The following is a 12,465-nucleotide window of genomic DNA, read 5'->3' as shown; positions in this document are numbered from 1 at the left end:
GTACATTTCTTTCATTGGACAAGAAGTGAGAGCATACATTTCTGATTACTTATTTAGTCACATTACTGCAACTTATAGTTGGGGCATATAATCATGTTCGTCCTTATTATACACTACATGGGAGGAGTGGTCAGAAGTCAAATCAAATCTAATTAAACTCAACTAAGAATAGACATGTGATGCGCAATGTAAGATGAATTTTTTTTTTAAGTAATCAATGTTCAGTATCCTAAGTTGGTGTTTGATGTGTTTTCTTCTTTAGTTTAATTGACTGGAACAACCCTGCTATCATCAACAAAATGTATAAGGTGTATCTTGGGGATATACCATTGAAAACCAAGGAGGTAGGATTTATGTACAGAGTTGTATACATACTCAATTTCTGAAGTTGTTGTTGCCTTATTTTATTCGTTAAACTATGCACACGTGTTTCTTAGATCTGTTGCTTCCTCTGATCTCTGCTTTCAATGAATGTGCTGTTGATTATTTTTTCTCAAAGAAATGTCCCAGTTCATCTGAGTTGCAGAAGGTAATTTAGCAAACTTGAAAGTACTGCTGTGCAACAATGCCCGTCTTATTTCAGCTCTTTTTATGACAGGGATCTGTTCTGAAGCCAGAAATGAAACGAGAGTCAGTCAGCACTCGTGTTAAATTAAAGATTGTTCCTCATCTTCTACAATCCAGACAAGCTGCAGAAACATTCCCAGCCAACATTCAGGTAACATGTATGTTCCTAAGCTGCTTTTTCAAATGAGCTTCTTGATAATAGTGCTGCTTGAAGCAGGGGAACTAGAAAATCTTTGAATATGAGACTGGACACTTTCTGATCTGTTCTGTATTTGGTCTGTCCAGGTGGTTTATGATGGACTCTTTGGTGCAAACACAAATGCAAAACTGAGAAGTCTGTCCCTGCAGTTTGTGCATCATATTTGCATTATGTAAGTAATCAGGAGTGTGCATAAAGTGTTCTAACAGTTTGCCTAGGAGCCACCATATTTATTAAATATGTAACCTAAATAAGGTCGAAGAATACTACTATAACTCACAGAAATTAGGATGGGTTTTTTTCCTTTAATCTTGGGAATAAAGGGGCACAGGGGTTGTGTGTATGCTTGTGCATGTCAAGCTGTGATTTTGCAAAGCTGAGGGGAAATAAAAGTAATATTGACAGTATATTTTTAAGGGATGCAGGAAATTTCATGTTCTTTGATATTTGTAATTTCAGTTGTCCAGAAAGTAAAATAAAGCCATTAGGCCCAGTGCTTCTAAATGGACTTACAAAGGTGATCAATGAATACAAAGAGGTAAGCTGAAAGGTTCTTTACTTACAGAACTGCGAATCTTCATATACATACAAGCAAAAGACAAATGTCTTTATGGTGGTAGCAGATAAATCTTTTTATTTGTATGTAGTTGCCTGAGGTGACTCTCCATGGACACTCCTTAAGAAATTTTGTTGTAAGAGAAGAAGGAAATATTTTAAAAGGTTACATATTATGGGAAAACTGTTTTATTTATTTAACTGCTCTGGATCGGTGCTTGATCACTATTTGCTAATTCTTGGGAAATAATAGTGATGGTAATCTAAAGAGTGAAACAGAGTAGCATCCATTTCCTATTAGTCTTTACTTTGGAGCAGACAGACCTCAGCTCTAGGTGTGCACTCCATTTTGCCAAGCATGTATAGTGTGAAACTGTAATACCTTCCTTCCTATTTATCCAGTGAGAGTATTGCTATGGAAATCATGTTAAAAACAGAATTGCAAGTGCTGCTCTGGCCCAGACCTCTGTTGTGCAACACTCCTCCTTTTGCTGGTACCTTTGAACCACTGGCTGTGATCCTCTGGTTTGAATTGGTGTTTGAAGGTGTGAATCTCCTCTGCCATTGTGAAAGAGGTGAAAAAGGACTGATTAGGAGGGAGTAAAGGATTGTTTAAGTAGGTGGAATTGGTCATTTGCAGGATTCATTGCTCAAACAGCTTCCCTTCTATAAAGCTAGTGTTTAGGGTCAGTGGAAAGTTTCAATGTTCCTTAGGTATTGCTTTGTATTTTGCCAGATCTTTGTAGTTACCAGCCTCAAAGTAAAACCCCATTAACTGACACCAGAAGAAAGATGTGCATTTTGTCACTGTTTCTAATTTTCTGTTTCTTTTGGAAAAGCATGTTCTCTTGGTTCCTATCTGATGCTTTTATTCTTTGATGTCATTACGTTCCAGGATTTTGTCCATGAAGTGCCTGCTTGAGCACTTTGGAGACAGGATAGAAAATAAATAAATGTTTAATTAAAGAACATTTCTATGCCTTTATATATTTCTAGTTTTGCTGAGTTATGTATATATATTTTTTTATCATTTAAGGATTCAAAATTGCTGTCAATGGCTTATTCAGCAGTTGGAAAACTCTCCAGGTAACAGAAGTGCCATTTAAGTAGTGGGTCATTGAATAGCTTTTTTACAGTAATGTGTTATTTTATCAACAGCAAGCCCTGAACCTCCTGCCAGTTTTGCAATTGAATGTACAGCACAGAGGAAAGCATTCTTGATAACTATGGAGGTGTAAAATGAAATATGCATTTGGCTGATAGCTTCACTAGAAGTGATTAATGGCAGCTCATGAATAATATATAGAATTTATAAAATGGTTCCACTTTGTGGATTGACAGAAACATAAATTTAAGGAATGTACAGCAAAGATTAGAATGCATGTGGCTGGACAAGTGGTATGTTCAGTGCTTTGCTGGTGATCTAGTTCCTTTTCCCTAGAATATTTTGATTTCCAACTGTGATGAGGGGTGTTCTGCTATGTGGTGGAAATGGATAAGATAGAGCAGACTATCTGTACTGGCTGTGTTTTGTTTGACAGTTAAAATACGGAGTGAGGGAAAGATCAATAAAAAGTGAAACAACTCAATTTAAAAAGCCCAAATACTCATGAATGAAAATATCTTGTTTCAGCCGAGTGCCTCAACTCTTCACCAAGGATATAGCACTGGTACAGCAGTTTTTTGAAGCTTTGTGCAAGGTGGGTGCTCACAGGGCTTTGTGAAATCGTAAGTATTTCATGCTGGTTTTGCTTACTTCTTGTCAATGTACACTGTAAAGTAACAGAAGTATGTTTTCTACTGCAGGAAGATGCTGATACAAGGCTTGCCATTCAGGAGGCCTTGTCTATGATGGTTGGAGCATACAGTAACTTGGAAGGAGCCCAGCGTACTCTGATGGAAGCTCTTGTAGCTTCTTACCTAATAAAGGTACTTCCATTCAAGTCAAAATCAAGTAGCTTAGAATAAGAGCTGTGCAGTCATCTTTTTCCTGACCCTGTGTGTTCAGTTCTTTTGCAACACACCTTGTTTTCTTGCTGAATGCACTATTCTGCCATGAAATGTTTGTACTGTGTTGCAGTGGTGGCTGGAGGAAAGTTAATGCAGTTTTATGCTTGTGATCTTTTTCACAAAGAAACAGTGTCTACAACTGTGTGTACCTCTCTCATAGTCTCCTCCTAAAGAGGCTTGAGACACTAATCCAGAGGAATCTAGACTTCACTTAGTGTCTTGGTTTTCCTCACGATTCCCCACAGGTTTGGGCCTAAATTTTTAGTGAGTGGCTTTTGTATACTGCATGTTCATATGGGTACTCAGGGTTACTGTAGAAGTATAGATATTTCCAGTTGTTGCACTAATAGCTGTGTACAGGACTCTTTTCATGGTGGTTGCCTTGGGTACTCCAGCAATCTAGGTCTCCAGGCAATACCATTTTTAAGTCTGAAGCTAGCAGAGACAGTTGTCTTCCTGAATCAGTGTTTCTGGTTGTGTTGCTCCTGAGCACAGTTCTCTTTTCCAAGGGTAGATCATAGGTATCATTCTTCAGTTCTGAACTGCTTTGGTGAGATCATTCAGATACGCTAGAATTAGTGATAACCCTGATTTGTAATTCCCAAAATTGTGTGTGTGTTTAATTTACCATTTAATTCTCCACTTGGGTATATGTGGGAAGCTAGCTTTTCTCCATTTCCTGCCATTCCTGCCATATGAAGAGTTAGCAAGAGCAATGTCTCAAAAACTTATAAATCCTTTCGAGTTAAGTTGGTGCCAGAGGGCAGAGTGGATGATTGCTGATAAACACAGTGGTGAGTGCAGATCACTGGTGTACATTTACAGCTTGGCCATACGTTTATCTGTTCTCTTTAAGCCTGAAGTTCAAGTACGTCAAGTGGCTGTGAAATTTGCTAGCACAGTGTTCCCTCCAGATCATATCCCTTCCAGATACTTACTGCTTTTAGCAGCAGGAGACCCGTAAGTTCTTTTTCTTATTAACCTTTTTTTTTTTCACTTTAAATTATTTTCATCCGATTACATACATATTTAAGCTAAATATACATATAAAAGATCCAGTATGTGTTTGGATTAAATGCATGTTTGTGTAGATAGATAGATAGATAGAAATGCCTGAGAACTAATGTACTAAAAATCAAATACAGTTATTTGAAAATTGCCCTCTAACACAGTGGTATTTTTAGTAGTCCTGTGGACAACTGTTAATGTTTCCTGTGCTTGCTATGGCTTGAATTCTTTTTCTTGTTTCTGGTGAACTGCAGCATTCAAAGCCAGGTTGGATGGGGTCCTGGGTAGCCTGATGTAATGTGTAGCAACCAGCTCACAGCAGGGCTTTAGAGGTATCTTCAGACCCAAGCCATTCTGTAATTCTATGCTAATGATCAGCTGCAGTCAAAGTGAAATGTGGCATGGTGCTTCTGGTCACCTTTACAGTTGTCATTTTTTTTTTCCTCGTAAATTGTGGCAACCTGTTGTTGTCTTGGATTTGTAAAGAGTCTGAAACAGAGTCTGCTTTTATACAGGTTGCCATTTGCAGCTGGGGAGCAGGTGAATTGTTAAATGATAGTAATCATTTCATTCACAGCTATCTGTTCTTGTCACTTAAATGTCTTTTTTCTCCAGCATACTTAATTGCTCCATTGTTTTAATTCGTGCAGCTGTTATATGACTGAGGAAAGTTTAGCAACAGAGAAAGCAACAGAACAGTTTGTTGCAGTTTAGCACTGAAGTGTCAATGCTGTTTTAGGTGTTTCAGCTACACAGGGAGCAGTAAACCTGGTTGGTGTCATCCAAGGCTTGTAGATAGGAAGTGATGAGGATTTCCATCCTGTCCCCTCACTTAGAGAGTCCAAGTAGGAAGATAAGCAAACAAGGACATGGGAACTGGAATTTGATGTGATCATCAGTAGGATCTAAGATGTGCAGAGGTTGCCTGGTCCAGACTTTTTTATGGCAGCTACTCATCAGTGCGTTTTTTCTTCCCCTTCTCTGTAATAAACAGTATAAAATTCCAGTGCATATTTTCTTTCCACTTCATTTCAGAAAGGCATTTCTATTTTAAAACTGATTGCCCTTACTCAGTTCTGAGATCTCATTGTTCATTAAAGACTGTTGTTCATTTGTACTGCGCAAATAGCATCTCTCTCTCATCTTTTCTTCTGAAAGGCGGGAGGAGGTACATGGAGAAGCGCAGCGAGTGCTGAGAACATTTCCTGGTAAAAATGAAAAAGAGAGTTCTGGGAAGCAGATGCCTTCCTTCCCTGAAATGGTTCATTATATTCAAGAGAAGGTAAAGTGCTTCTGTCCTACTAAATGACAAGACTGATGCTTAAGCATGTACAAGGGTGATGTTTTCCATCCCTATCTCCGCTTCCTCTGCCTTCTGCAAGGATCAGAATTAGTTAAGGTCAAGCTGTTCATCTTCATTGCTATTAGTAAAACCAATGGCCTCATAAGCAATGCTTTGTGACCTTTCGGAACTCCAGCAGAATGATATGCCAAAAACAGCATCAATAAGTTAGCCCTAACTGTTGGCAGTGAGGAATTGCCTGGGGTGATGTTGACAATCTAGTTTGTGGGACACACTTCTGTGGATAGTACCTCTAATAAGCTTAAAAAGTGTAGAAGTGTTGTGAAGATTCTCTGACAGTACCTTCTTTTTTTTAATCTATCTATGGTTCAGACTTTAAATTGTTTTTTCTAAATGTAAGAAGTATAATTTTGCATGAGATCCGTGACAACAAAACTCTCATAGATGAGGTATTTCTTTGTAAAATTTTGTGCTTTGCTAGTATTATACTTTGTTGGGATTAGAGGTATAGGAAGGTTTAGGTAAATACTTGCTTTTATCCAAACCACTGGTTGTTCAAATAGATTTTTAAAAAAGGAAACCAAAAATGAGTTTTAGCACTAACAAGTGCCTGTTTCATGTCGTTTTTTTAACTTCCTTGACTTCTGTATTGTCACTAAATGACATCAAGAATTAACCTAGTTTAATCACTATGGAGAAAAACAAGATTCCCTCTCACCTGGGCATATTTAAAACTAATAATAATTTCAAGCACTTTTCAGTCTTCCTTCAACATGCTGAAGGTATAATAAAAGTATCTTTGAGGTCCATTCCTTTGGTTAGAATTTCGAAGTGTGAATTTTTTCACATGTCATGCACTGTGTGAGTGTTAGAAATGTTTGAGGAGTTTGTACACATTGCTTGGCACAGCAGGGCAAAATGCTTTTCCTGCATAAGTTACTGTCATCATCTTCTCCCTCTTCACAAATTATGTTTTAAAGAGTAGGACTTTATCTGCTGAGTGTGGTTTTATATACACTTCTCACAGTAACCTTCTGGTTGGAAGTTTGAGGTATTCTATTTCTGAATTTTAAAGCTTTTTCTTTTGTTTTTTCTTCTGTATGGGCAAAAAAGAGTACTGTTCCTGCTCTGGTCTCCCCTGCAGCTCATGAACTGAGAATTTCCACTTTTGAGTTTTGGCAGGAAGGTAAAAGCGATGGACCTGCAGTACACTTCAGGTCATCTTTTCAAGTTTCCCCTGCCATTATTGTTCTCTGGTACATTTTCACTTGCTCAATGGAGGACAAACAGTTGCATCAGAAAAATTTAATTGACCTTTCCAACATCTTTGCTGTACGTGGGTCTGAATGTTCCACTCTCAATATTCTGTTGTGTAGGCCTCTCACCGAATGAAAACTCCAGCTAAATATATGACAGGAACTGCAGCACTGCCTTTCAATCCTGCCACGTTTGGAGAGGTAATTCTGAATCTACTCCCTTGGATACGTTTACTGTTATTTATTTAGAGAATAATGTAAGAAGCTAGTAGTTAGAAGTAATCTCACATTCCAAAATTTCCCCATGTAATCAATTGCTGGAGTTAAAACTTCTCCTTATCTTAGCCCTCTGTCCATAAATAGAGAGGTCTGAACTGAATTTTCACAGGGGGTTGGGAGGAGTGTTTCTGGGAGGGCTGTCCTACTGCTTTCTCAAGCATACCTAGTGTCACACCTTCTCAGAGGAAGAAACTGGCAATCCTCTGCTTAAGCCCTGCTGTGTTCTTTGGGGCTGTTCGTTTCGTAGTAGATTTCCTGGCTTCTCAACTGGAGACAAGTTCAGATGTGATGCAGTGTCTATGTTAGTAATGCACTGAGTTGCATTTGGATGCCTGCCTGGCTGGTACTGGGTACAAGCTGACCTGCCTCCAGGCAGGTTGCAACAGCTTGTAATAAACAAAAATAAATTAAAAAAAGGAAGTGATCTTAAGATTTCTTGCAGCTTGTATATGCACCTGTATCATTGCTGGCTGTTCTGTCTTAAGTTCATTAATTATTAATTAACCGTCTTATTTCAGTTATGTTGAGTATAGTCTATTCCTTGTTCTCTTGTCTCCTTAGTTTCCGAAGTGCTCTTGCATTCATTCCTAAGGATCTTTTGCTTTTCTCTACTCAGATAGTCCTGTACCTGCGGATGTGTCTTGCTCACAGTGCAGGTGTGGTGCCAACCTCACAGAGCTTGGCAGATATGCAAGACCATGCCCCAGCCATTGGACGTTACATACGAAACCTCATGTCTGGCAACCACATATCTTTCTCTTCCACCTCTTCCTCCAAAAGTGCAGAAACCAATCCTGTACAGATATATATTGGCCTACTTCAGCAGCTCTTAGCTGGTGTTGGAGGTAAGAGCACCATCTTTTTGAAATTATTTATTAGAAACCAGTGCCCATTGCTTTGAATTGCAGAGTTGCAACACAGTCTATGTAAACTTCGGTGTAAACTTGCTCCCTTCTATGCTTCTGAGTAGGTGGGAGGTAGTAGGATAGTAAAGTCTCAGCAGCACTTGACATAGTGTTATAAAGCTGTCTACAGCAATTTCTTTGCCTGTGAATATTGTCTTCCTCATCCCAAAAACTATATATCTGTGACAATTGTAATCTTAAAGCATTTGAAAGCCTTCAGAAGAAGTTTCTACCACACTGTTTGCTACTATTTATCTAATATCTCTAAGAAATACAATACCCTGACGTTAATGTATTGTTTGTTATCCCTAGTGAATTGCAAGCAGGTACTTTGAAATACCTGGTACATTTTACAGTTTTTTATTGAGGATTGTTTTATTCTTGTAAATAACCTGATTCTTTAATTCCTTTTCAGGTTTGCCAGTCATGTATTGTCTTCTGGAAGTTGTTTCAGTGTATCCAGAGAAGCTAGCCGCCAGATTTGTAGACAAAATGGATTGGATAAGGGTGTGTTGAAACCTGCCAGTTTTGTTTGTTTTTTTCTGTAACTTGTTTGGGGGAGGGCAGAGGGAGTGAGGAGGGAGCATGTTAGAGACATTTGGCATTAGCAAAATTGAGCATTTTCCCATGGTGAAATGGAGCTTTATTTGTCAAATATACACGTAATTCCAAATCTGTTATTTTTACCTGGACTGAACACCACCTCATTCAGTGTTACATAAGCAGGGTAGGAAAAAGTATTTTTTGATTCTTTGATGTTATTGCTTTTGTTCATTTACTTTTGCATTCTGTGTAACATATATCAGTGATCCTTCCGGGACAGTCAGTCAGTATTTCCCTTGATCAGAAATGTGCTGAACACCAAAAGAAAACCAAGAACGTAATTCTGCAAGTTTTTGAAGGAACTGTATATAAATGAGAGTGTTCCCGTTAGAAGATGTAAAAGTCTTAACAGAAAATGAGATTAGTAGGTCTGTGATTCTTCTAGAGCCTGTCCTATGGAATGTTGTTTTTATGTTGTTTGCTTGTTTATTAGCTCTGTACAAAGAGTTGGTAAAGTGAATCCTACTGGAGGTATTAAGCCAAAGAGAACTCACCTTTGTTTGAATTCTTTTCTCTTCATCCTGTTTAAGCATCCAGGATTTGCTAAGCTATTACAGATTGCCACTTCTTCCTTTTGAGGAATCTGTCAGCAGAAAAGCTTAAAATGTGTTCTAATTACTTGTCCTACTGAAACCTGCGCTGTGTTGAATGCAATTTACTTCACCTCATTGAAGTCCAAATATCACCCTCAAAGAACAGGATTAAAAACATTATCCTCTTCATTACTGTTTCTCATTTGCAGGAAAATCTTTTTCTTTGGTCTCATGTCCATTTGCAAGCTTCTAGGGATAGTAAGTGATATGACCAAGTTTCCAGTTGTAAATTATCCTTTGTAATTTCACTGTGCCAAGTGGAGAGAACAGTTCCAGGAGCTTGTTAGAAGTCAGCAACATGATCTGATACATGTTTTCAGCTGAAATTGGAGTTATATTTCAAGAGCTTGACAGATCTCATATCTTGTTTGTTGGGTTTGTTTTTTTTCACTTGGTTCACATCTGTATTACTACTGATGAACTAAATTATTGAAAGCTTGAAGTATGAATTTTTCATGTGAGTGTGTTGCATTATACACGTCATCTGACCTCTGCTATTAGTTTTATCTTATCAAATGGTGTGAGGCTTCAAAAATTCAACCTTTTAACAATTTTAAATGTCAGATGATCTCTAATACAAAATGGATAAATTTACACTGTGATTTCCTCAGCTGTGCATTTTTTTTGTGTCACCATTGTGTTTCATTGGTTTGACCTCTACAGATGTTTCCATCTGATTAATAAAAGGGAGACTGAAGCCTGTGCTGGGGGGGGGGAGAGGGAAGTGTCTTTGCATTTCTGCAGGTTTGGTGGGTTTTCTTGTTTATTTCTTTGTAAGTTTCATGTGTACGTGAAATATGGAAGCTTTTCTCTGAAAACAAAATTCAGCAAAGCATTCAGTCAGCTATTTATCTGAGAATCAGTGAGTAGCCCTTCTGGGGCTGCTGGTAATATCCCTGCTAAAGGTTAATGTGCAATCAATGCTTTGTATTGAGCGCTTTGTTTCTTACTAAATGATAATACTCTGAATTTGAAGAATTAAATACTGCTTATGCCACTGCATGGCTGTTGTAGCCATGCAGTTAGGAGCTCTGCATGAACACTAGTTGATACCATGTTTTGTTTCTTACTAAAAAATTCTTGCAGGGCCTGATGAACACAAACAAAGAAGAAATGCGTGAGCTCGCTGCCCTGTTCTATTCTGTAGTGCTGTCTACAATGTCTGGGAATGAGCTTAGGACCTCTGTGGAGCAGCTGATCAAGATGACAAAAGACAATCATGTAACTACCATCCTTTGTCTGCTTCCTGCTGGGCTTTTCAGTGTCATATAACTGATGGGAAATCTCAACCTCTTACAGTGTGTTCAGGATGTATTAGCCTTAATCTGAGTGTAAAATTAACTAGCTGGCTTCTAGCTGGGTGTTGGAAGGGATTTTTGCTGTAGGTGAGTGGAACAGATTTCTAAATAAATTAATCCCTGAAGCTGTTCAGTTTAATAAGAGGGTTTATTGAGACACTTGTCATAAAGTAGAGCCTGTTCAGTCACATGCTTATGAGTTTTACTCCCTTAGATATACCTTGTCTCACTGAATGGTAATAGAGCAAACTACTTATCACCAACCCTTCCCTAATTCCATATTTCTGGGCAATTTAAGGCACCCACAGAAGGAGGAAGATCTTGTCTCCCTACTCATTCCCCTCCCCTAGCTAAGCCACTGGCCCTACAGCATCTCATTGCCTTGGGGCTTGGTCAAAGCCCAGCTTCTTCTCAGCCCATAAGAGACTGCTCAGCAGCCCTCCTCCTCCCCTAGCACTGTCTCCCATCTGCATGGTGGTTTTTTTTTCACTGTTTGTCCATCTCCCTCCCCTTGTCCATATCTTTCTCCATTTTTTTGCCACTTACAGAATGGGGAAGGAGCTGAGAAAATTTCTTATCTGGAGAGATGAATAAGGGGCATATTTCTTTGCCAGTGTCTTGAATTCTGAAAGTGAAGGAAAGTATCAGTGTGTCTAAGTTGCATTTTCCCAAAACTTTTTAATCTTGTTTTGTCTGCAGAAATTTTACGTTTTACATTTCAGGAAACAGACCAATGCTGACAAGAAATTTTGGTTATTTTGTGTATTAATTGACAGACCTGGTTTGAGTCTTTGAAAGCTGGTCATGATGCAAGGCAACATCATTGCACAACTGTACAGAGCGTGCAGCTTCTGCAGTAGCAAAGCCAACTCCTTTCTGTCCCGGTGGTCTGCTTACCAGCAGGCTGTGAAGCCATGGCTGATTTTCTGTAGACCCATGGCTTACAACTAAGAGGACTGTAATCTTAGAACAAGAAAATGTTAGCACACATTTTTGCTGGTTTCTGATGGACGTACAAAAACAGTTCAGTCTGTGCTGGTAAGAGTGGCAGAGATCTTCAGTGTTCAGTAAGAACTGCAGTGTAGGTGGCTTGCTGAAGTACAAAGGACCCATGTAGATAAGTCTGTACTTAAAAATCATGGTATGATTTTTTCTTTTCTTTTTTTTTTTTTTTTTCCTGGCCTAGCCTCCAAGGGAAGACTTTAGGAATGTGAGTTCTGATGCTAACTTCTAAGTCTGTCCTCCTGAGTCTCTAATAGTTCTGTTAATTTATCCTAAAAGACTCCATCAGAGAGCACTAGCAATATCAAACTCTTGTTGTATTGTATGTAAGATCTCAGCTTTCTTCCCAGCTGGCTCATCTATGTGTGTTTTTAAATCAGTGCTTTGTGGAAAGTGTTACTTACATTGAAAATGAGATTTTTTTGCACTGTTGGTTCTGTCTGTAGAGCCCGGAGGTCCAACATGGATCCTTGTTGGCTTTGGGATTTACAATAGGAAGGTACTTGGCCAATGGGAAAATCAGAGCAATGGAGCTACATGACATACAGCAGCCAAACACTTCAGTCATGCCGGAACAAGAGCAGCTCATAAAGTCAACAACAGAGACAATAGGTAACTTCCACCCGACACTTTGCTGCATGTAACAGTTGTCTGTAAACTGCCGCAGGCTGAAGACTTCTGTGAGATGTTAGATGCTGTTCATCCTGAGTTCACTTTGTATGATACAGTTTACAGCCTATGAAACTACCAAGTGATTAGGTGTATGGATATAACCCTTTTCAGCATGAGTTAGATGGCCTCTTAGCTCACTGACCAACATGGCCCAGTGAGCAGTGGTGCTACTGCCAAGACTCCTCCCGCTGTCTCCTCACCTTTTGATTTTGTTG

General features: G+C 38.9%; 1 protein-coding gene across 3 annotated transcripts in view; it reads left to right on the top strand.

The window, feature by feature from the left end:
- ECPAS (Ecm29 proteasome adaptor and scaffold) overlaps nucleotides 1-12,465 on the top strand; it is a 59,018-nt gene that overhangs the window by 20,862 nt on the left and 25,691 nt on the right. For all 3 annotated transcript variants that reach the window (XM_048932434.1, XM_048932433.1, XM_048932432.1), the window contains 14 exons: nucleotides 263-344; nucleotides 599-718; nucleotides 853-938; nucleotides 1,226-1,304; nucleotides 2,358-2,407; nucleotides 2,955-3,021; nucleotides 3,128-3,250; nucleotides 4,188-4,291; nucleotides 5,498-5,621; nucleotides 7,019-7,099; nucleotides 7,794-8,022; nucleotides 8,498-8,589; nucleotides 10,365-10,499; nucleotides 12,025-12,190. In XM_048932434.1, the coding sequence (XP_048788391.1) occupies nucleotides 263-344; nucleotides 599-718; nucleotides 853-938; nucleotides 1,226-1,304; nucleotides 2,358-2,407; nucleotides 2,955-3,021; nucleotides 3,128-3,250; nucleotides 4,188-4,291; nucleotides 5,498-5,621; nucleotides 7,019-7,099; nucleotides 7,794-8,022; nucleotides 8,498-8,589; nucleotides 10,365-10,499; nucleotides 12,025-12,190 (1,538 nt within the window). The remainder of the gene's footprint in view (nucleotides 1-262; nucleotides 345-598; nucleotides 719-852; nucleotides 939-1,225; nucleotides 1,305-2,357; nucleotides 2,408-2,954; nucleotides 3,022-3,127; nucleotides 3,251-4,187; nucleotides 4,292-5,497; nucleotides 5,622-7,018; nucleotides 7,100-7,793; nucleotides 8,023-8,497; nucleotides 8,590-10,364; nucleotides 10,500-12,024; nucleotides 12,191-12,465) is intronic.

This window comes from Lagopus muta, chromosome Z (genome assembly GCF_023343835.1).
Source record: "Lagopus muta isolate bLagMut1 chromosome Z, bLagMut1 primary, whole genome shotgun sequence".
Classification (NCBI taxonomy): domain Eukaryota; kingdom Metazoa; phylum Chordata; class Aves; order Galliformes; family Phasianidae; genus Lagopus; species Lagopus muta.
This window is presented reverse-complemented; position numbering and strand designations above follow the sequence as displayed.